Below are 23,009 nucleotides of genomic sequence, written 5' to 3'. Positions count from 1 at the left end.
CTACAAACCGTGTCATCAAGCTGCATTGCCAATCCTCTTTTAACTTACTAGTTTGAGACTTTGGGTCTGAGTCGTCTAGGCTGACCTTGAACTTGCTCTGTAGCCCAGGCACACACTCTGTAAGCAAGACTTAAAATTTCAATCCTCCTGCCTCAGTCTTCCACGTAGCTGGGTTGACAGGCATATGCCGCTATCACTTCCTGGTTTAAGTCTTCCTTGGGGCTCACTCCCAGCCTTGTGTCTACCTTTGAGTCCCCCATCAGTTCTCTGGTGCTATTGCTTCTTAACTTGGGGGAGCATCCGCCAAGAACAAAGGGTGGCCACTCAGGTAGCCAGTCAGCTGTGGTTCAGGTTGTCACACAGGGGTGGAGGACGCAGCACTTCCTTTAATTCTCCCTTCAGTTTCCACCATGGTGCTCCTGATGGCCTGGCCTAAGTGTCATCTGGGCAGCAGAGACTCTGCCATGGCACTCCTCTAACCTGTCCAATGGGCCTGATAACACGACTTCCCATTTCAACCAGATTGCCTGACCCATATAAAAATTAAAACTTTTTTTTTTTTTTTTTGTATTGACAGCTACCATGGTGATGGAAATCCAGGCTGGAATCCATGTAACTTAACCCGTGGCATACTCAGTAAGACCTTCCTAGATGAGAATTAGGGCCTAAGTTATTGTGGACCTTTGGAAATATTTGAAATGAGTATTTTATATTTGACTTTCTATTAACTATGTGTTTGTTTTGTGATTCTATATGCTTAATTGCAACAAAAAAGTTAATAGACTTTCTTCTGGAATGTTTGCCTTTTGAGATATGCGGGTCTAGAACTTGTTTCACAGGGATTGAGACTCTGTAACTGAGATTCTGAATCTGCCGTCTTTAAGTAGAATTAAATAAAAACAGGCAGACATGTAGAGAGGTAAACATTGGCATACCAGGAACCCAATGGTTAATGGTAACCTTCTAAGACCCTGTCAGGGCCAGCGGCTCAGCAGGAAAAGGTACTTGCAGTCACAACTGACAACCTGAGTCTGATCCTAGAAACACACATGATGGAATAAGAGAACTTACTCCTGAAAGTTGTCCTCTGACCTCCAGACACACTGTGGACTGTACACACCCACATACGTACATATATATACTAAGCAAATAAACTGTAAAAAAAATAAAATAAAATTGTTGGACTAGGGGGGGGAACTTTAATACCTACAAATACGTAAATTTATAAGACTTGTAACAAATACCCGTTTGTTGTTGCCTGCTAAGAGCATTCCTACTCTTTTGAAGTTAAAATGTGTGCCTACTACAACAAAAGGAGGCCGAAGAACTCTTTGATTCTACTAGGATTTACTTACTTTCGGGGGGAAGAAGTTTTTGGGGATCAAACCCAGGTCCTAGGCATGTAACAAGAGGCTAGCTGAGCCACACCCGTAGCCCTCCTTTTGTGTTTACATTAATTTATTCACAGTTAAATATGTGCCCTGAGTACACTACGCCAAATGCTTGTGCCTGGGATAGTCCTGCTGACTGTTTGGGGAGCAGGGTGGCTGTGCCCAACTCTGTAACCCTGGCTGATGTGAAACTTACCATGTAGAGCAGGTTGGTCCTGAACTGGCAGAGATCTTACTTCCCCCTCTCCAGTGCTCTAATTAAAGGCCAGTCTCCTTGCCCCAGCTCCACCCTTTACTCCTCCTACAAATGACAGGTGGAAACAAAAAGGTCTGGCTTGTTGTGTATGTATGTATGTATGTATGTGTTTGAGAATGGGTCTCTCTGTCCTGGAAATCGCTATGTAGACCAGAATGGCCTCAAACTCAGTGATCCTCTTGTCCGAATGCTGGCGATAAAGGCGTTCGCCACCACGCCAGGTTCAGGGAGGTTTTAAGGTTTCATACAAACAAACAAAAACAAGTGTGTTCATCTCAATTCCCAACACTGTGGACAAACAAAATCAAGATACTGAGCTGGGGCTGACGCTAATCACCTTACCATTGTGGCAGGTGAGGCAGGAGAGTCAAGTTTGCGGGCTACGGGGCTGCATCTCAAAACAACAAAGACTGTATTGATCCTCGTAATACAGACACTATTGCAGATTCTAATGCGAGATTTTAAGATCGTGTACAGAGTCGTTCACGTAATAACGCTCTTGAGAGCTTCAGGCCTGAATGCGGATCTGGAACCGAGCCCTGATTACCTTACTTAACCCGGGAGGTCTCGAACCGGAACCGGGAAAAATCTCAGAGTTTAAGGACGCCAGAAAACTAAAACCAAACAAAGCAAAACCAGAACCTGGCCGGGGGTTTCAGTAGTCGGTCCCTACGCGGGCTGCTAGGGAGGGCGCGCGGGGGGGGGGGGCGGGGGGCTTTGTTGTGCCCTCTGCGGCCTCCGGGGAGCTGCAGACCGGGAGCGCGCCGCAGCCTGCCCGGAGCACTGAGCGGCCCGGCGGGAGGTCTGAGCTTCCGTTTCCTCCTCTGCAATACCAAGGTGGCCAAGGCCGCCGCGCAGCAGTCCCGGAGCGCTGCCCGCGGGTCCCCGACAGGCAGGTGGAGGCGCGCGCGCGCGCACGCAGGCGGCCACGCGCGACCCGGGCGGAGCCGCGAGGCGGGAGGGGAGGGCGGAGGAAGCGGCGCGCCCGCCCGCTAGGCCCGGCCCGCCGCGTGCGCGCGGCCCCCGCCCTCTCCGCCCGCGCGCCGGGTCGCCGGGGCCGTGGTGTACGTGCAGCGCGCGCGGAGCGAGTGGCGCCCGCAGGCCCGCGCCCTGCCTGCCCGCCCCGACGCAGCCGGCTGGGCCCGCCCGCCCAGGGCGCCGAGCGCCGCGCAGGCCGCGCTCTCTCCGGCGCGATGCGGCGCTAGGCGGCCCCAGGCGAGGCCAGGGAGCGCGCGGCCTCCCTCAGCGGGCGGCGGCCCCGGGTGGGCGCCCCGACGGCCCCGCCGCCGCCCCGCTCCCGGCCCGCGGCCCGCCCTGACGCGGCTATGGCCAGTGACAGCGGCGGGCCGGCGTGCTGAGCGCTAGCGAGCGCGACCGGCAGTATTGCGAGCTGTGCGGGAAGATGGAGAACCTGCTGCGCTGTGGCCGCTGCCGCAACTCCTTCTACTGCTGTAAGGAACACCAGCGCCAGGACTGGAAGAAACACAAGCTAGTGTGCCAGGGCGGCGAGGCCCCCCGCGCGCAGCCCGCGCCGGCGCAGCCCCGCGTCGCGCCCCCGCCCGGTGGTGGGGCCCCCGGAGCCGCGCGCGCCGGCGGGGCGGCCCGGCGCGGGGACAGCGCGGCGGCCTCGAGCGCCCCGGGCCCTGAGGACGCAGCACAGGCCCGGAGTGGCCCTGGCCCGGCGGAGCCCGGCTCCGAGGATCCTCCGGCTAGCAGGTCTCCGGGCCCGGAGCGTGCCAGCCTGTGCCCATCAGGCGGCGGCCCCGGGGAGGCGCTGAGTCCCAGCGGTGGGCTGCGGCCCAACGGGCAGACCAAGCCGCTGCCGGCGCTGAAGCTGGCGCTGGAGTACATCGTGCCGTGCATGAACAAGCACGGTATCTGTGTAGTGGACGACTTCCTGGGCAAGGAGACCGGGCAGCAGATCGGCGACGAGGTGCGCGCCCTACACGACACCGGCAAGTTCACGGACGGGCAGCTGGTCAGCCAGAAGAGTGACTCTTCCAAGGACATCCGGGGGGACCAGATCACCTGGATTGAGGGCAAGGAGCCCGGCTGCGAGACCATCGGCCTGCTCATGAGCAGCATGGACGACCTGATCCGCCACTGCAGCGGGAAGCTGGGCAACTACAGGATAAACGGTCGAACGAAAGTAAGTGGCTGGGGCTCGCGCCCGAAGGAGGAGGGTCTGTGAGGACCACCCCTTCGCCCCCACAGACCTGGGGCGGGCGCTCCGCGTTAGCGTGGTTTCTTTTGTCCCTGTAGTACTCTTCGCTACAGTTCAGACACTGCTGGAGCCCTGGTCACTAATGGGGGGCATTGGGGTACCGGCTACATCGGGTGTGGGTGGTGGTGCATCTTGCCTGCGTGCCTGAGCTAGTTGAAAGCCCCGCGGTTTTCAGCGCACACCGGCTCTCATTGAGAGCCGGACACTGCGAGTGTTTAGCTGGGAGTTTTGTCAGCTGCCCCGAGAAAGGCCCATTTAAAAGCCTGTGGTCGGAAGACTCCCTGTATTCAGGAAAAGCTTGACGGCCTGCTCCCCCTCCCCCTTGTACCTTTATCTTGCTGGCTGTCCCTACTGTTTTGAAACCCACTACCAAACCGGGAAAGAGGGGTTTCCGTTCCCAGGGCTCATAGTAGGTAGGTTACACTCAGAGCACAGGTTTCCTCTATTCGCTTTGTTAACGTGATCCTTCTCTTGAAAAAGCTGTTTTTGTGGCTTCCTGGATTTTTTTTTTTTTCCTTAAACAAAACCCACACGGAGTTGGAGGTCGGAGGGCTCCTTTTAACTTTAGGTTTAGTGGGATTTTTTTTTTTTCTTTCTCTCTTACTGTGGCAGTTCCTTCCAGTCTGCTCCTCCCTCCTGTGGCAGACAGCGGCTCTCCACTTTTCCTTCCCAGATCTGAATCTTTTCTTTGATTTACCCCCCCAGGGCCAACCTGATCCACCCTCCCACTCCAGTTAGAGTTTTGAGAGGTTTTGGAAAACCCCGACACACAAGTTTGTACACACAGCCTCTTCCTAGTAATTCTTCCTTGTGTAGGTTTCAAACTATGCTGACAGCCATATGGGACTGTCAGACTGAGCATGTTTGGAAGGGAAAAATACAATAAATATAACGAGAAGGCAATTTACAGCTTTCTTAGCCCCATACTGGATGAGGGCACCTGTCTTAATATCAAGTGAGCTCAAGAAAAAGTTGCTTAAAATTAAGCTTCATGCTGGGGATGTAGGTCAGTTGATAGAGTGCTTGTCTAGCATGCAGAGAACCCCGAATTTGGTCCCCAGCAACATGCAGACCATGCCCGCACTGCTGTGATCCCAGTTCTTTGGAGTTGAAGGCAGAAAGATCAGAAGTTTATGGTTATCTCTGCTACATCTCCAGTTCCAGGCCAGCCTGGGGTGTACTGGAGCTCTGTCTCTGAAAGTCCAATAAAATAAAGCTGGGAAGAAGGTGGACGTCTGATTGGATCTCAGTTTGGGGTTTCAGTGAGATTTTCATTTACATTTAAAGACAAAGGCTGTCCTGGGTCCCATCTGAATGTCCCTGTCACTACAAGAAAGAGCTACTGTTGCGGGGATAGTCTGCAATAAGTCCCAGGGAGAGGCGCAAGGAAGGTGGTTTCCTCGGTCTCTCCGGATCTGCTTGCCTTAGGTGAGGAACTAGCAAGCCTCTTCCCTCCTGTTCGTGGGGAAGAGCCAACAGACAGCCTGGGTCTGAGGGCAGCAGCTCTCCTGGGAAGCTGTTGGGAAATAGACACCTCTTTCCTCATGGGTTGAAGTGGCTGAAGGAAACAGTGCTGATTTAAGTCACTTGACTGGAGGTCTTACCACGAGGGCAAGGACGATGCCTGGTAGCAGGGAGGTTTACGGGGTTTACACTCTGAATTTGAGCTTACGCTTCTCATTCATTGCAAGGATACAGTTTCAGTGTCTATGAATGGTCTTAAGGACTTCCTTTCATTGACCCTCACATTTTAAAAATGACATTTCTTACTTATTGTGTGCGTAGGTTAGAGGACAATTTTCTGCAATTGATTCTCCTTCTACCAAGTGGGTCCTGGACATGGAACTTCTGTTATCAGACTTGGCACATGTACCTGTACCTGCTGAGCCATCATACTAGCCCCTTATTGAACTTTTTGGCTAAAAAAATTGGGCAATCATGTTTGAATATGTAATTTAAGTATTTCTTTAAAAAAAAACCACTGCTTTTGAGCATGCAGACACCAATTGTACACTCCTCCCAAATACTCAGCAAGTCGGCTGTATCAAGCTGCAGACTAGTCTCTGCACGGGCGCTGTCACAGTGATGGCAGTGTTGGGCAGTGAGTCGCATCCCTGACTTAGATTTGGGGTAAAGGTCAGCTCATGCCAGACCAGGGCCCACCACTCAGGCAAAAATGGCTCAGGTTCAAGCTAGACTTGGAGCGTATGTTTTCCTTCTGCACTGGATGTAGGAGACATCAGGTGAGAAGGTGTTTCCTCACTGAGCATATGGCTGGAACTCTAGTTCTGATAGGCGACATTTCTGTTGATGGTGAGGGAGTCCGTCGTGGCACTCTGGGTCCGGCTTTGTAAACTTTTTGACTATTAGGTGTTTACTTCATATACTTAAAAGCGGCTGTGTGTTTAGCCTCCTTCTGACAACCCCTACGAGACAGACTTAAGAGTATAACTTAAGAGTGCAACTTTTAAGTCTGCTCGTAGGGGTTGTCAGAAGGAGGCTGTAATATTTGATTGCCTTCGGGAATGTCTTTGTGTTTGTACTGTGAGATCGGTGTTAAGCTTCCTTTCAGTGTGTGTTTCTCACTTTGACTTTTGAAGCAGTAGCAGGTTGTCAGTGCCTGGTTCCCACCCCTAGGTTAGATGAGTGAGGTTGAGGAATATCCTTCTCTTACTGGAAGTCCTGTAAGATACTAGGATTATTATTGTTGTTGTTTAGTTTCTCAAGATAGAAACGGTTTCTCTGTATAGCCGTGGCTGTCCTGGAACTCGCTTTGTAGACCAGGCTGGCCTAGAACTCATGGAGATCCGCCTGCCTCTGCCTCCCAAATGCTGGGGTTAAAGGCGTGCGCCACCACCTGGTTATTTGTTTATTTGATGTGTATGAGTGTTTTGCCTGCATGTGTTTGTCTGTGCACCACTTATGAACAGTGCCCAGTGGAGGCCAGAAGAGGGCATTGGATCCCTTGGAACTGGAGTTACAGACAGTTGTTAGCCACTGTGCTGGGAATTGACCCGGGTCCTCTAGAAGAGCGGCCAGTGAGTACTCTTAATCACTGAGCCATCTCTCCAACTCCCAGATACCAGTATTTAAGTCAGGTCTTCCAACTAAGCTCTGAGTTCTGTCACTTACATCATGTACATGTATGTCAGGACATGGACATCAAGTTGTGAGACTTGCCAAGTTGACTTCCCCAGTGTCCGCCTCAGACATGCGCATCTGGCCACTGCTTGTCCACCCGCTTGAAAAGAGGAACCCCCAAGGGAAGATGAAGAAAACCAGAAACGTGATTGTCGCCACTGATGCAACCCAGCTCTCGTCTCCGCTCTCTCTGGGATCCTCACCCTTTTCTCGCCCTTAAGCTTCCCTTTAACCTCTTACCCTTTCTCACATCCTTCCTTCCATCAGGAAGGCTCATGGTGACGTCAGCGGTAAGGAGCCACAGTCTTCCCCTTGTACAGAGCAATGTCTGAGCGCTCTCAGAAGCCACAGGCGCTTTAACTGGGTAGAGGGAGTTGGTGTAGAGGAATGGGACCGGGGGAGCATTGTATTCATCTGCTGCCATTTTTTCTCAAGGAGAATGTTCCTCATTAAAATTATTGCAACACCAGGTGTGGTGGTGGCACATGCCTTTAATCCCAGCAATTGGAAGGCAGAGACAGGTAGATCTCTGAGTTCAAGGCCAGCCAGGGCTACAGAGTGAGACCTTGTCTCAAAAAAAAAAAAAAAAAAAAAAAAGGCTGAGGCAGGAGAATAGTGAGTCTGAGCATGAGTTGCACAGAGATAACCTGTGTCCAAAAAAACACAAAACAAACCACTAAAGTGGAATTACTAGAATTACAACATGTATAAAGTTTTTAAATTTAATCCCAAGTTTCCTGTGTTCATTTAAGAACATGTGTAAGGAAAAGATGTTGGGGATACAGATCAGTGGCGGAGCACATGCCTGGTGTGTGAAGGCACCCCGGTTCAGTCCCCAGCACTGCAAAGGAGAGAGAGATAATGAGTAATGGGATGAGAGGAACAAGCACCTTATACTACTCAGATTTTTCTAGTGCTGCAGTTAATTAGTCAGCTCTGGACGGCTTTGAGAGCAAAGAATAGGATGAGGACGATCCTGCTGCTTTATTGCAGCTACCATAGAGAGAGGTGGCAATCCTCTTAGATGATAAAACCCTGCAGTGAGAGGCAGAGGCAGGCCTGGACTGTGCTGTACTGGATGCAGACTAAAGCCTCCTGACCTGTGAGAAGCAAATCTCCCGTTCGTAAGCCTAAAAAGAACAGAACCAGACAGCTTCTGTCCCTCGCTACTTCTGCCTGCCTCACTTTCCTCCTGGTACAGCAATTTTCAACCTACCTACTGCTGCGACCCTTTAATATGTTCCTCATGTTGTGAGTGCCCCCTCCACAAACCATAAAATTATTTTGTTGCTACTTCATGACTATAATTTTGCTGCTGTTATGAATCATACTGTAAACATCTGATATGCAGGATATCTGATATGTGACGCCCAGGTTGAGAACTGCTGTCCTCGAACCTTGGACATAGAAATGGGAGCAGCCTGCCAGTGGTTGATAGCTGCATCAGCTGGTCCCTGGCAGCTGAGCAGAAGATGTTCCTTAGAGGTTAAGAGGTTACTGTGGGGCCAGGTATGATGGTGCACATCTTTAAATCCAGCACTTGGAAGGCAGAGGCTGGAGGATCTCTGTGAGTTTGAAACCATCTTGGTCTATAAAAGGAGTTCCAGGCCAACCAGACCCACAGAGTGAGACCTTGTTTCACAAAAACATCTGTAGCATGACTGAGGAAGGAAGGAAGGCATGTGGGTCTATGTCCTTGCTGGATCTGGGTGGGATGCTAGGTCTGCTGCTGGGACCCCATGATTGGCTGTGCTTTTAGGCTAGTGGCTCAGTGTCTGTGAGCCTCACTTGGTATTCACAGTACTGCCTGCCTTTCACACTTGCTGTGAGGAATCTCTGTAACCTGCACACAAGCAATGCACCTTTTCTGGAAAGCAGTGGGCCGAACTATTATTAACTATTACTCTTCCCATGTTAAAAAAAATACCAGTTTTCTGATTCTTTCTTTTCTTAGTTTATTTGAGACACAGTCTCACCATGGAACCCTGACTGGCCTGGAACTTGCTATGTAGACCAGGCTGGCCTCTTGGACTCAGAGATCTAGCCCCGACTCTTTCATTAAGAGATTACTGCTTTCCCTCTCTCTCCACCTCTTGTAAGCTGGAGAAAAGAGGCTTAGAGCCTCTTTTGACCCAACCACTCCCTTGGCTGGGTGCACACATGCACACACGAGTGTATATTCACACACAGGCATGCACACACACACACACACACACACACACACCCTGCAAATAGAAAATAAGTTTGGAGAGGTTAAGTGACTTGTTCAAGGAAGGCCTGTTAATGACAAGCCAGCGGAGGTGGCCTCAGCCCTCTCCTGTTCCTCAGTGGTCCTTTCCTGCAGAACTGGTTGTGCTCTGTTTTTGCCGTTTCTGGGGGGGGGACTGAACATGTGACTCACTTTACTTTCCTCTTTCCAAATGCTTCAGCTGGTCTGACACTCTAGTTTGACCTCCTTTTCCACCCTGTCTGTCCTGTCGCTGTTGGAGCTGTGTTCCTAGAGCAGGGCACCCCACTCCCTTCGTGGGCCTGTCTTCCTGCTGTCCGTCCGTCCATCCGTCCGTCTGTCTCTCTCTCTTCCTCTCCTCCACCAGGCTCTTGTTCTAGCAGGACTTTGAAGCCTATGCTTGTTGTATGTGTGTCTTTGGGTTGATGTTATCAACTTGGTTGTTTTATTTAATTTTTCACTTTTGACCTTTCGTTCTAACAGATTCTTAGATACTTTTCTGGTGCAGGGAACTGAACTTCCTTGTGATGCCTAGAAAGCACTGAGACAGGGATTCCTGTAGTCAATCCTAGCCTCAAACTTGCTAAGCAGCCCAGGCTGGCTTTGAACTCCCGATCTCCCTTCCTGGGATTATAGGCATTTACCACCATACCTGGCTTAGACCATTCTTCTAGTTTCTTTGCCTCCCTGTGCTTGTCCCCAGCTTCTTTTCTACAAGGTCCCCGTTTCATGCTTGGAGCCACCTGCCCGGGTGATGTTCTGATCATTTACAGTACTGTCCTTAGCTTGTCTTTGGCTCTGCTTCAGCCACCCAGTTCTCCTTGCAAGGTCAGCCTGCCAAGGACCACCTCACAGACACCCTTGAAGCCAAAAGGGAGGTCTTTATTGCCAGCCAAGCAGCTGCATGAGGAATTCTCCCAAATCACGCAGCCCTGAGCCTTTACAGCTCTTTGTCTCTTACACACAAACAAGCCACATCCTGGTTGTCACACTTCAGTTAGCAAGAAGTGGATCTACAGAAGCCAAAACGCGAGGTTAGTACGTTGAGGGGCTCTGTCTTTGTTCCCTTTGTGGCAGGTGTTGGGGCCTCTGTGCTGGGTTTTTGGTGGCAGTCTTGCTAAGGTCTGGGGGCCTGTTGCATTCTAAAAGGAAACAAAAAACCCAACAGATGCCTCACCGGAGTCTTCCCCTACCAGTTGATTTCATTTCACATTTCCTCGCTGAAACTGGACCTCTCGCCTTTTCACACAGCTGGCATGTCCTAGGCCAGGGCCTGAGTGCTGCATGCTGTGCCTGTGTGAGAAGGACCGACACCCGGCCCCACACCCTGCTTCTGGCAGGTTCCGCTCTTCATTGACTATGAGGAAGGCTTGGGTTCCTGGCCACAAAGGAGGCAAGCCAAAAAGCCACAGAGAAGCTCCCAGGAGTCTAAAGCCCCCATCTTCCTAACTGATCATGGGGGGCATTTCCTTCCCCTGCACCCCGTTTTGTTGTTATAATTGAGTTACGCTGTAGCAGTTAATGATGGTTCACCTTCAGATGTGTGCTCATGATATGTCATGGCCTGCAGTTCATCTCTATTTAGTCTCTTTTTCTGTTTAGAGATAGGGCCTTGAGCAGTAGCTCCTCCTGCCTCAGCCTCCCGAGTGCTGGGGGATTATAGGTGTACACTATCATAACTGTCCCTCCTTTGTTCTCTAGTCTGTGCTCTTGCCTGGATGACCACAGGCCTTAGCAAGCACAGGTTCTGGGGTTGCTGGTTTCAAACTCTTACTGTCCCTGATTGCTCAGGGTTTTAGACATGTTCTGTAACATGGAAAGTGTCACCTTCCTGCTAGGTGCATTGGGAGTACTACAGCCCCTCAGAAGTGGGTGGGACCAGGACAGTGGAATGCTAGCACCTGGCTTCTTCATACACACCTGCAGCAGCGGCCACAGTTTCATCTGGGAGGATCTGCAGACTCCTATATCAGTCTCCCACACTGACGACTGACTGACTGTACAGGGGTCAGAGACAGCCCTTCCTGTGTTTTTGGAAAGCTTAGCAAAGTCAGGGTGATTCATACTGATCTCCCCTCTGTTAGAAGGGGTGAGGGCTGATAGGGCAGATAGGGATTAGGTGGATGGAGGAACAGGTTTAAATGGTTCTGTATATGACCTTTATGTTTATGTAGCATCTGCCTACATACAATGTGATATGTATCTGCCCTGTGTGGGCCCCTAGGTGTGGGTACAACGCAATTCTCTTTGCCCTCTTGGGCCCATCTTTTGGAGGGAAAGCTCTGAGCTAGGGTTGGGTAGTCTGCTGTTTTGGGACATACAGGAGCATACATACATGCAACCCTGGCAATCCATAGGCTAGGAACGGTTCTCCCAAAGAAGCTGTCATTTTGGAAAAAGCATGGAGTTTTGGAGTTTCAAAGTCACGTACCTCCCTTTTCCCTCTGTCATTTTCTACAGTTTTACTTGTTTAAAAATCTGTTTGGAGTGGCTTACTTGACAGAGTACTTGCCTAGCATGCACAAAGCCAGGGGTTCCATCCCCCCAGAAACCAAGTGTAGTACATATGTCAGTAATCCTATCACTTGGGAGTAGGAGGCAGGAAGATGAGGGGTTCAGGGTCATACTCAGCCATGTAGTGAGTTCAAGGCTAGCCTAGACTACAGATCCACCTTATTACCACTTCCATTTTCCTGTTCAAACCCAGTTTCATATCTGCCTGGGAGAATTCCAAAGATCTAACCCCCTTTTTTTTTTTTTTTTTTTTTTTTTTTTTTTTTTTTTTTTTTTTTTTTTTTTTTTTTTTTTTTTGGTTTTTCGAGTTTCTCTGTGTACCTTTGAGCCTTTCCTGGAACTCACTGTATAGCCCAGGTTGGCCTCGAACTCACAGAGATCCGCCTGCCTCTGCCTCCCGAGTGCTGGTATTAAAGGTGTGTGCCACCACCACCTCCCGGCTTAGACCTAACCCTTTCTTATAACATCTTTCCCTTCTAGTCTTTTCTGTCCCTTGCTGCCTTTTGAAAAGAACATTTCATTCCCTGCCACGTGCTTCCTACGTGGCCTCCTTCGTCCCTTCCCTCTGTGGCTCCCCAGCTCTTGCCATGTGGAGGTGGTGCAGTGTCCTGCGGCTTGTTTCTTGTCCTGCTGGGACCCTGACAGCTCCTATCACTGATGACACACCCCTCACAGTGGGAAGCCCTGTGGGCACAGCACCTTGTCTTATCAAATGAGTGTTCCCAGTTGCTTGTATCACAAGACTCAGTGAGTGTTAGGTCTGAAATTCGCCCTGGACACCCTCATTGAGATTTTAATTGTTTTATATCCAGTCCCTCACACCATGTTGTACTGCTGTTTTTTGTTTCGTTTTGTTTTACGATTTCTTTGCCATGCACAACCTATCATAAGTCGACCCCACACTGAAGACTGGGGAGGCAGCAGCCCCGTGGTTGAACTACTTGCCAGTGAAAGGACAGGCATTCCCACCTGGAACCTGTGTCATGAGGCATGGCAGCCGCCTGTAATTCCAGTCTCAGAAGGCACAGACGGGCTCCAGAAGTAAGCTGGCTGGAGAGACTAGCTGATTGGTGAGCTCTGGGTTTGATTGAGAGATGCTGCACTAAAGGATAGGGTGAAAGGGCAAGGAGGAAGACTCCTGACACCTGCCTCAGACCTGTGCATACACACGTGTGCCCATGCACAGGTGAATACAGATACATACATGCACTCTGCCACAGGTAATACACGAAAAGAAAGTGATTGCCAGCACTTATAAAAGCCGTACTTAGAAGCTTTGGGTGTATTTGCAGGCATGTCCGGTCTTTGATATTGATACTGACACAGGGTAGTTGTCTGTAGAGTTCGTGTCTGAGAACTACACAGTTGGGTGCACACCCCGGTGGGGGAGGGGGACACCTCTCATTGAGTCTGAAGTAAATTTATCATTTATGTCGGGCTGCGCGCAAGGGTATCCTGGGGCATGTGACCGTGGACCACAGGTTGGACATGCTCAGAAGGATGTGATTGGATTCTTTGAATTGATTATTGTGGGTTGTGAAAACTATGCCATCTCCTCATGGCTGGCACTCACTCCCCGGCATACCAGTGAATCAAGTCTCCGGTGGGCCTCCATCCTGATTCTCCCTCAGCCGTTTAGACCATACACCTCCGTTAGTGCCTGGCTAAGTCTCCTTCACCTATGTGTGGTTCCCCCGACCCCAAACTGATTCAGATCTCCACTGATCTTCCTGAGAACAAACAACAACCACAACAACACACCCCACTCCGGGGCTGGTGATGGCTCAGTGGGTAAGAGTGCAGACATGAGGACCTGGGTTTGAGTCCCTGGCATCCTTGTAAAGAGCCGAGTGTGGCCACATACACCTATAAACCTAATGCTCTGGAGGCAGGGACAGAAGAATCACTCGGGTTACTGCCAGCCTAGCCCCCAGTTCACCGAGACACCCCATTTCAAGGCAGTAAGATGGGGGGGGTGAGACAGCGGGATGCCCCACACCTTCCTCTGGCCTTTGTATGCACACACTCGGCCACGTGCACACTTGAATATGTGCATATACCGCGCACGCGCGCGCGCGCGCGCGCACACACACACACACACACACACACACACACACACACACACACATAGTCCTTGTCCACTGTGGTAGTGCACACCTATAATCATAGCACTTGGGAGGTGGAGACAGAAGGGTCAGGAGTTCAAGGTCATCCTCAGCTGCCTGGGGAGTTCAGGGCCAGCCTGAGACCTCACAAGTTGTAAGTGCAGAGCAGCTGTGACGTTACGCTGTCTTAGAGCTCCCCAAGTCTGTGCTTTCAGTGTGTTAGGCACTTACCTTGCCAGCACTCAGTGACTTTGGCTATCCTTGGCCTGTCCCTCACCACCCTCCACCACCTGCCTGAACTTGTATCTCAATCTGTAGGAGCCTTTCCCCCCTCAAGTCTGTGGGTGTTCTTTCCTATTGTGGTCAGCCCCCCTCTCTGCTTACCATGTTGTTTCTGACCCCTAATTTTCCAGATAAAAATAGCCCAGGCCAGCCTGGCCTTAAACTATTTTTAACTCCCAAGTACTGGGAGAAAGGTCTGCTTTGAAGATGAAATGAAGTCTGTGCCAGTCCCTGTGATAGGAGCCAGGCAGGGTTCTGATGACCTGTCCCCTGCACAGGGGTGGCCTGTGTCCCTGCCTCCTCACCCCACAGGTGCCTGAGAATCTGCAGGAAATGCCTATGTCCCCAAGCTAGCAGCTTGTAAGGTGTGATGTTGAAAGTGACCTCTTGGACATAGGCCTTCAAAGTGACCCACAAGAGAAGGCCTGTGGCCAGCACATGGTCAGAGTTAACATCCCATCCAGCCGATGCATGGAATACTCTAAAGCACAACTTTAAACTTCAGGCATCACTGTGGTGTTGATACGCATTTGGAGCTGTCGAAGACTAGGTCTCAAACATGTTCAGGGTCGGCTGAAGCGTTTATTTAACCAGGGGCCGGAGAGGTGCTTAGTGGTTAGGACCTGCAAGTCGATTCAGCACAGCATCCGTGTGCAGCTCACAACTGTCTGCTGCTGCAGCTCCAGGGCATCTGCCATCCTTCTGTCCTCTTCATAAAAGGGTTGATTTAATAAAAGAGTGCATGTCCTTAACCCAGGCTTGAAATGTCTCCCTTAGGGTCAGGGAGCCTTCTGGTTCTGATCACATGTTCTAGATTCCGATGTTTAATTGACTTCAGAAGCAGCTGATGGAGCTGTACAGTGTGACAGGAAGGTGTGGCAAGAACCCAACTGAGCATTTACTTCAGTTTGGCTTTGATAAGTATTCAAACATTTTCACCCTTATAATTTCACCTGTTATGGCCGGGGAGATGATTCAGTGGTTAAAGGCACTGTCACTCTTGCAAAGGCCTGTGTTCAGTTCCCAGCACCCACGTGGCAACTCACACTGCCTGTGACTCCAGGTTCAGAGGATCTGCCACCCTCTTCTGGCATCGTGGGACAAGGCACACACATGGTGCACATACATATATGCCAACAAAACAGTCACACAAAATCACTAACTAAATAATAGATAACATTTTTTTAAAGAGTTCCACATCCTAATTGTGCCTAATTTTGGCGTTTGAACTTCATTCATTCTGAGTACAGAGTGGGTGAGGGAAGTGGCCCCAGAGCTAGTACCTACCACAGGTCATTTATATGCCAGGATCAGTGGTACCTGGACGGGGTCTCACTGTGCACCGTGGACTAACCTCGAACTTACACCCCTCTTCGAGCCTTAGTCTCTTGAGTGCCTGGCATTACAGATATGCACTGCCATGCCTGGTGTGAACTTTGAGTAAAGGTGTATCTAGAGACTGTGTTGATGACTAAATTCTATCCTCAGGTCCTGTGAGAAGGTTAGCTGAGGCAGTTCTACAAACTGGCTCCTGACTTTTGAGTGTGTACCCGATAGATGTCTGATGGAAATTGTCAACTTCTTCCCTAAGTGATTGTGCATAGTTTACCGCTCATGTAGCGACCCCATGCTAAATCCCTGTTATAGGGGCTGGAGATATGGCTCAATGGGTCAGGACACTTGCCACCAAGCCTAAGGACCTGATTTTGATCCCCAGGACCCATATGGTGGAAGGGCAAGTTGTCTTCTGACATTCACATGGCATGCCATGGTATGTGGTCTGTATTACACACAGACACAAAATAAATAGAATTTTTTTTTTTAAAGTTCCTGTTATAAGGATATCCCCAAAGACTCAAACCAAGAGACAGGGTCCCTAAATTGCCGAGGCTGGCCTGGAACTTGCAGTCCTCTTTCCTTAGCTCCCAAGTAGCTGGGATTACACACATACCCCACTCAAGCTATTTGAGCTGCTTTTCCTGGTGTCTTTAGAACTGTATGTTGTGGTTCCCCCATGAGGATAGGCATATGAATTAAGAGACTCCGCTAGGCATGTATGTAGGCTTCAGAAGTTGTTGGCTTTGTATGGTCTCCTCACAGAAGCAAAGCCATCTGTGTATGCCAACACAGAAGCTGTGGCGTGTGTTGTCTGCTCAGGGCACACCTTTGCATACGCATTTCTAGGCCAGCCCTTGCTTTGGAATCCAGATGTGCAGTTTTACCATAAAGGATGCAGAGTCGCTTTATTACTAGGGGTGGATACTGGATGGCAATTTCTCCTTTTCCTCCCTGCCTTGTCCCTCTCCTCTCTTCCCATGGCATATGTGCAAGTATGTTTTACTTTTGATTCTACCAGTAACTGGCGTTGTAGGACAATTCATCTGAATTTTTAAAGATGAAAGGCCTTAGTAGATATCCCAGTGTCTCTGAGCTGGGATGCCCCTACTAACAAAAACAAAACCCCGGCCTCATGTCATTCTGTTCTGCTTATGTTAAAGGCAGTTCCTGTGCTTGCTAGCTCCAAAGCATTCCTTGATGTTTTGGTGGAAAGGTCTTTAAAACGTGTAGGAACCATTTGTTTGGGGGGCTGGTTTCCAGAGACTGTTTCAGTGTTACACAATGTGAAAGGTATTCAGTCCTGCAGACGTTTCTTCATCTTAGAATTGTCTGGGAAAGGGAAGGGGCCGGCTGACAGAAGCCAGCAATGCTCAGGGGCCCGGCTGGTCCCCGTTTAGTCCTCGGGCTCTCTGGATGGAACAAGTCCCTGCTACTGGCCCAGGAGCTCCATCAGTGAATTGGGAGCAGTATGAACCTAAGAAACAGAAAAACGGGTAAAGGAGCTACTAGGCGCATAAGGAGCTTTGAGAACGACGCCTCTATCTTTAGTGGGGTTTCTCCCGTTGTTGGCTCCTGGTATGGTTGCCAGTGTTTCACAAGCTCAGTGCAGTTTCCTCTGTCCATGTGAAAGACAGGGTCTCTCCCTGAGACCTGAACTTGCCAATTAGGCTAGTCTGGCTGGCCACCAAGCCCGAGAATCCACCTGTCTCTCCCTCTCCAACACTAGCTTACGAGTGTGCAACCACACCCATCTTTTTATGTGGGTGTTGGGGAATAAACTCTGGTCCTTATGCTTACATGGCCTCTACTTTTACCAACTGAGCTATTTCCCCAGCCCTGGAGTGAGAATTCTTGGTTGGCTTTTACTAGAACCTAAAGCTTATTTTTAACTAAAGCCTATCTGTTGTTGCTTGGGCAGTTGGCACATGGCCTGGGCCCGGTGAGAGGAAAGCTGATCTGTGGTTAAGGGCATTGTGTACTCATTCACACAGCCTGTTCCATCCTGAATGACTCCAGCAAAGAACACTGGATCAGGGGATCCAATATGTGTTTTATTGGTAATGGTGAATTTAATTTTTAGGGCTACATGTAAAAATTGAATATTGTGGGTATTACTTTTGAAAGCTAGAGTGTGTGTGTGGAGGGGGTCAAATCTCATCCAGATGAGCTGCTCTAGTTCTGTGGTAAAACACTTGATTGCTTTGTAATTTGTCAGTGATAGTATTTTTTTAAGATATATCTTTATTTTATGAATGTTTGCCTGCATGTATTGTATGTGCACCATGTGCATGCCTAGTGCTCTTGAAATCCAGAAGAGGGTGTCAGATCCCCTGGAGCTTGAGTTACACAGACAGTTGTGAGCTGCCGCGTAGGTGCAGGGAACTGAACTCAGTTCCTTTGCAAGAGCAGCAAGTGCTCTTAACCACTGAGCCATATCTCCAGCCTCTAAGATAGAGTTTAAGTTGTGTGGACTCCAGCTTCCTTAAGTTTGTTTTCATTGCTGAGGATCAATCCATGGTCTTCACCTGCCAGGGCGTTGCACTGTGAGTCACCCCCGGCCTGAGGAAACTTTAGAACCAAATCATAAAATAATGCAGGTGCTTAGGGGTACTTTTGCCATGTTCCACTCCCCCATGTGACTTCTCTATTCTTAGTCTCATCTGCCATTGGCTTACTGTCAATTGTAGACTGACTTGACATCTTCACTGTTGAAGTCATGTAGTAATTGTTCTCATTAGTAAAAAGTACATTTTGAAAAGCCTGTGTTAGAGAGGAGAGAGGTAGCTCAGTGGTTAAGAGCACTGACTGATGTTCCAGAGGACCCGGGTTCAATTCCCAGATAGTCCAGAGTGCATTCATGCCAGATTAATAAATAAATAAATGAATGAATGAACAATTCCCAGACAGTCCAGAGTCCATTCATGCCAGATTAATAAATGAATGAATGGATGGATGAATGAATAAATAAAAGAAAGAAGGAAAAAGCCTGTGTTACTTTTGACTTAAGAAATTTCTTGAGTCCAAGTTTTTGTTTGGTTTGGTTTTCTTGTTAAGATTTATTCTTTTTAATTGTGTGTGTGTGTGTGTGTGTGTGTGTGTGTGTGTGTGTGTGTGTATTGCTGGCGTCCAAGGATCATATCTCCCTGGAGCTAGAGTTGCAGGTGGTTGTGAACTGCTTAACACGGGAAATTGAATTCAGGTCCTCTGGAAGAGCAATATTCACTTTTAACTGCTGAGCCATCTCTCCAGTCCCTGGCTGGTTTTTGTCGTCGTAGTTTGTTTTGTTGTTGTGCTTTGTGCAGGGGACAGCAGTCTCCTGTAGCTTAGGCTGGTCTGGAGCTTACTGTATAGCCCAGGCTGGCCTTGGACTTGGGATGATTCTCTTGCTGTATCCTCCTGAGTGCTGGGGTTGCAGGTATGAGCCACTATGCCCATTTGTTCTTCACAGTGAAAACGACAGACCTGTGAAATGTAGATTCCTCTGCTTCTGTATTAGAAAAATAGCTTTCCTGTTGACACTGGATAAGACTGTGTTACCCATTTACAAAAAGCTCTTTATTTGAAGTTAGGCTATGTGTCCATATATGTACTTTTCTTGTAGAAATATATGCTCTCAGGTATAGATGTGAGAATAATTGCATGATTCAGTATGGCCCGAGTCTGCCCTTAAAGCCATTGCTGCTTTAGCATTTGGGTATTGCAAGTGTGTATTTCAGCTGTAGAAATCTCACATATCATGGGGAAAAGTTATTGCTTTGTGACTCTGTAAGATTTACTATTATTATTGTAGATATATTACCATGCTCTAAACTATAGAAAGCAAAAACTAAAAGGAACAGTGGCAGGTGGCCGGTTGTGGCAGCAGGAGACTTTAGTACGTATTTCTCAGTCATTGTCAGAACAACCTCAGCCTGTCACCAGGCTCGGGTGACACTTTGCTCACGCTGCAGTAACAGTGGGACATTGAGTACCATGTGCCCAGCTGTGTCTCGGGTCTCAGTAAACACCAAGGATTGAAGCTATGCGGAGCATCAGTAATAGATCTTGACAATTTTAGATATTCTTCAATAACTGTGAGTCAAAGAAAAATATCTGGATTGATGGGACTGGAGTAGGAGTTCAGAAGTAGATGCACACTTGCAGGATTAATTGGTTTGTGTGTGTACATGCATGCTCAGATAAGGGTCTCATGAAAGCTCAGGTAGGCCTCAGACTTACCATGTAGCCCAGGATGATCCCAAACTTATGGCAATCCTCCTGCCTCAGTCACCAAAGTGCTGGCATGACAGATGTGAGCCACCAGGCTTGGCTGAATTGAGTTTTTCTATTTAAATTTGTGTGTGTGTGTGTGTGTGTGTGTGTGTGTGTGTGTGTGTGTGTGTGTGTGTGTACTCTCACATATATATTTATATATATAAAACACATATATGACTGTTTTGCTCACATGTATATATGTACTATGCACATGCTTGGTGTCTTCAGAGGTCAGGAGAGGGCATTGGATCTACTGGAACTGGAGTTAGTAACAGTTGTGAACTGCCACATGGGTGCTGGGAATTGAACCTAGGTCCTCTCTAAGAACAATAAATGCTTTTAACCACTGAGCCATCTTTCCAGCTCAGATTATTATTTTTTTAAATAAACAAAAACAAAACCCACCACAACAAAATAAAGCAACTATGACGATGCAATGCAGCATTATTTTTGCTCTTTTTCTAGTAGATGTTGCTAGAGTGTCAGCTACATGGACAAGTAAACCTTGGCGCTGTACACTAGAGTTAGCTCAGAGTGGGTCGTGTTCCCAGTGTGAGCCCCAAGCCTATAAAGTTTACGAGAAAATCTTTATGAACTTAGATAAAGGTATTATTAGAATGCTAAAAAAAGATAGACTCTTAAGAAAAACATTGAAAGAGGGGGAATCTGTGGTTGGTATGCAAATGAATAGAAAATTTCTTAATAAAAAAAAGAAAAATACATTGAAAAACTGGACTTTGTCAATATTAAAATATTTTGCTTACCATAGCATACCGTTAAGAAGCTAGTTGCTTTTTAAAAAAAGGCCAGGAGTGGGGAGCAAATGGGGTGACTTAGCTGGTGGGGTTTGCACTGACACCTTGAGTTCAATACCCGGCCCCCACAATTGGTGGGAGAGCGCTGACTCCTAAGAGTGGTCTCCGGCTTCACACACATCCCATGGTGCCAATGCACCTGTACACTCTAAATAATAGAAATAAATGTTTTTTAGAAAGGGACGGAAGGGATGTTTTGGACGTTCTTGCAGAGGACTTGGTTCCTAGCATCTACATGGTGGCTTACAACCATCTGTAACTCAGTTCTAGGTGATCTGGTGACCTCTTCTGACCTCCACACATATGGTGCACATACATACATGCAGGCAGAGTACTCATAAACATAAAAAAAAGTTTTTAAAAGATACCGTTAAGAACATGAAAAGACAAATTAGGGAGAAAATATTTACAGAATGAGAGAGATTTGCATGTGAAAATTGTGTAAAATTTCTTATAACTGAGAAATTAGATAAATGGGCTGGAGAGACGTTGGATGGGTCAGAGGTCTACCATAGGAAGTTCATTCAGTTCCTAGCACTCTTGTTCAGTGGCTCACAATTCCCTGCAACTCCAGCTGTGTGGGATATATGTCCTCTTCTGGCCTCCATGGGCAACTGCACTCAAGTGCACAACCCCCCCCCCACATTAAGTAGGCAATAAAACAAAATCTCAAAAATAAGACAAACAAAACCTAAAAACCCAGACATAAGAGAAACAACCCAACAAAGAGATCTGAAAAGCTATTTCACAGAAGGGATTAAACACCACGAACAAAGCCTGGAGTTCAGTCTCTAGTACCATCAACCAGGTGTGGTGGTACACACCTGTAATTCCATCACTTTGGAGGTGGAGGCAGGAGGACCAGGAGTTTGAAGCTGTGTGGATCCATAAGCCCCTGTCTTTCCTCTGACTCCTTGTCAGGGAAGTAAAAACCACAGTGTCTCTCTAGCCTGTGTTTTCTTCCCTTTATGCCTGTAAGCTCTCTACTCTGGGCTTATTCTCCTTTCTCTTCCTTACTCTTACGCTTCCTTTATAGAGGGGCCAGCACAACAAGGACAAGGATGAGGGGCTCAGCCTAGCAAGGATGTGGAGCCACCTACTCCTTAGTAGGTTGCCACAAGCATGTGTTGGTTACAGGAATGCAAAATAGCATATCTGCTTTGTAAAAACAGGTTGGCTGTGGCTCAGAAAGTTAAATATAAACTCATGATGTGACCCAGGAATTTCATTGCTACTAAGAGAAGTGAAAAACCTGCCCACACAAAGCCAGGAGCATTTCATTCATTATTGCCCAAAATAGGAGGCGCCCAAGTGTCCTCCATCTGCAGATAGATAAGCAGCATGCTGTGCAGTGGGATGCCATCGTAAAAGGACTTCTTGTCCTTGATAAAACAGTGCGCCACTCCCGAGGCAGCTAATAGAGGCCACACTGTTGAGACCCCACTGTTGGGGGGGGGTGTTATTCCACTGAGACCTGGTGCTGTCAGAGTAGCTCAGCCATAGACGTGGTTGGGTTATTCCTCACTTTTGGTTGCAACAAATCATTTGTAGATTTTAGTTAAGAAACCGTTCTACAAGTAGAATCGCTGCATTGGTGAGCAATTCCGTATGTGTATGCTGCTAACAGTCATTGAGAGTGTTTATGTGGTACCAGGCATTACTCAATGCTCTCTTTACTTAGGTTACCATGCTGTTATTTCCCATTTTATAGTTGAAGAGGCAGACACAGAATAATTTAAAACAAAACCCCAAAACAACAACAACAACAAAAACCACCTTGTTGAATATCTCAAGCCAAAAAGCCATACACCAGAATCAGTTTGAGTGTGAAGCTGCTATAATCCCAGAACTCAGGCTGAGGCAGGAGGATCACATCAAGTTCAAGGTCAAGCCTAGCTAATAAGTTCAAAAACAAAAACAAGAAAAAAATTGAGATAAGTATGATAGGTTGAGTCATCAAAACAAGCTTTTCTCCTGTGTGTGTGTGTGTGTGTGTGTGTGTGTGTGTGTGTGTGTGTGTGTGTGTCTGTCCATGTGTCCATGTCCCCGTTCCATCCATCTATCCATCCATCCATCTATCCATCCATCCATCCATCCATCCATCCATCCATCCATCCATCCATCCATCCATCCAAGTGTCAGAGCTCAATATCTGATATCTTCTCTCCTTGCTCACCCTCCACCACTTCTGAGACAGGGCCTCTCATTGGCCTGGAGCTCACTGATTGAGCTGGAGTGGGAGGAAGTTAGCCTTCAGGGTGTTGTGTCTGCCTCTCCAGAGCCAGGCTTTCACATGGCTGCTGGGATCCAAGTTCAGATCCGGTTTTTACCTTTGTGCAGTGAGCGCTTTACCAACTGAGCCGTCTCCCTAGCCACTCCTTTTCTTTACTGAAATCACTGTAGCAAGGTCCCATCGAAACGTTATCTAGTTTGAACAGAGACTGGCGCCAACCATTGGCTGA

The 23,009-nt window shown here is 48.4% G+C and overlaps 1 protein-coding gene across 1 annotated transcript in view; it reads left to right on the top strand.

Moving 5' to 3' along the window:
• Nucleotides 1-2,957: 2,957 nt before the first annotated feature.
• Nucleotides 2,958-23,009, top strand: part of Egln1 (egl-9 family hypoxia inducible factor 1) — a 40,013-nt gene continuing 19,961 nt past the window's right edge. The window contains 2 exon segments of the mRNA XM_028889818.2: nucleotides 2,958-2,997; nucleotides 3,000-3,796. Of these exon segments, the coding sequence (XP_028745651.1) occupies nucleotides 2,973-2,997; nucleotides 3,000-3,796 (822 nt within the window). The 5' untranslated portion in view covers nucleotides 2,958-2,972.

The sequence above is a fragment of the Peromyscus leucopus genome, chromosome 5 (genome assembly GCF_004664715.2).
Source record: "Peromyscus leucopus breed LL Stock chromosome 5, UCI_PerLeu_2.1, whole genome shotgun sequence".
Classification (NCBI taxonomy): domain Eukaryota; kingdom Metazoa; phylum Chordata; class Mammalia; order Rodentia; family Cricetidae; genus Peromyscus; species Peromyscus leucopus.
Note: the sequence above shows the minus strand (reverse complement) of the source record. Positions and strands in the feature narration are given on the sequence as shown.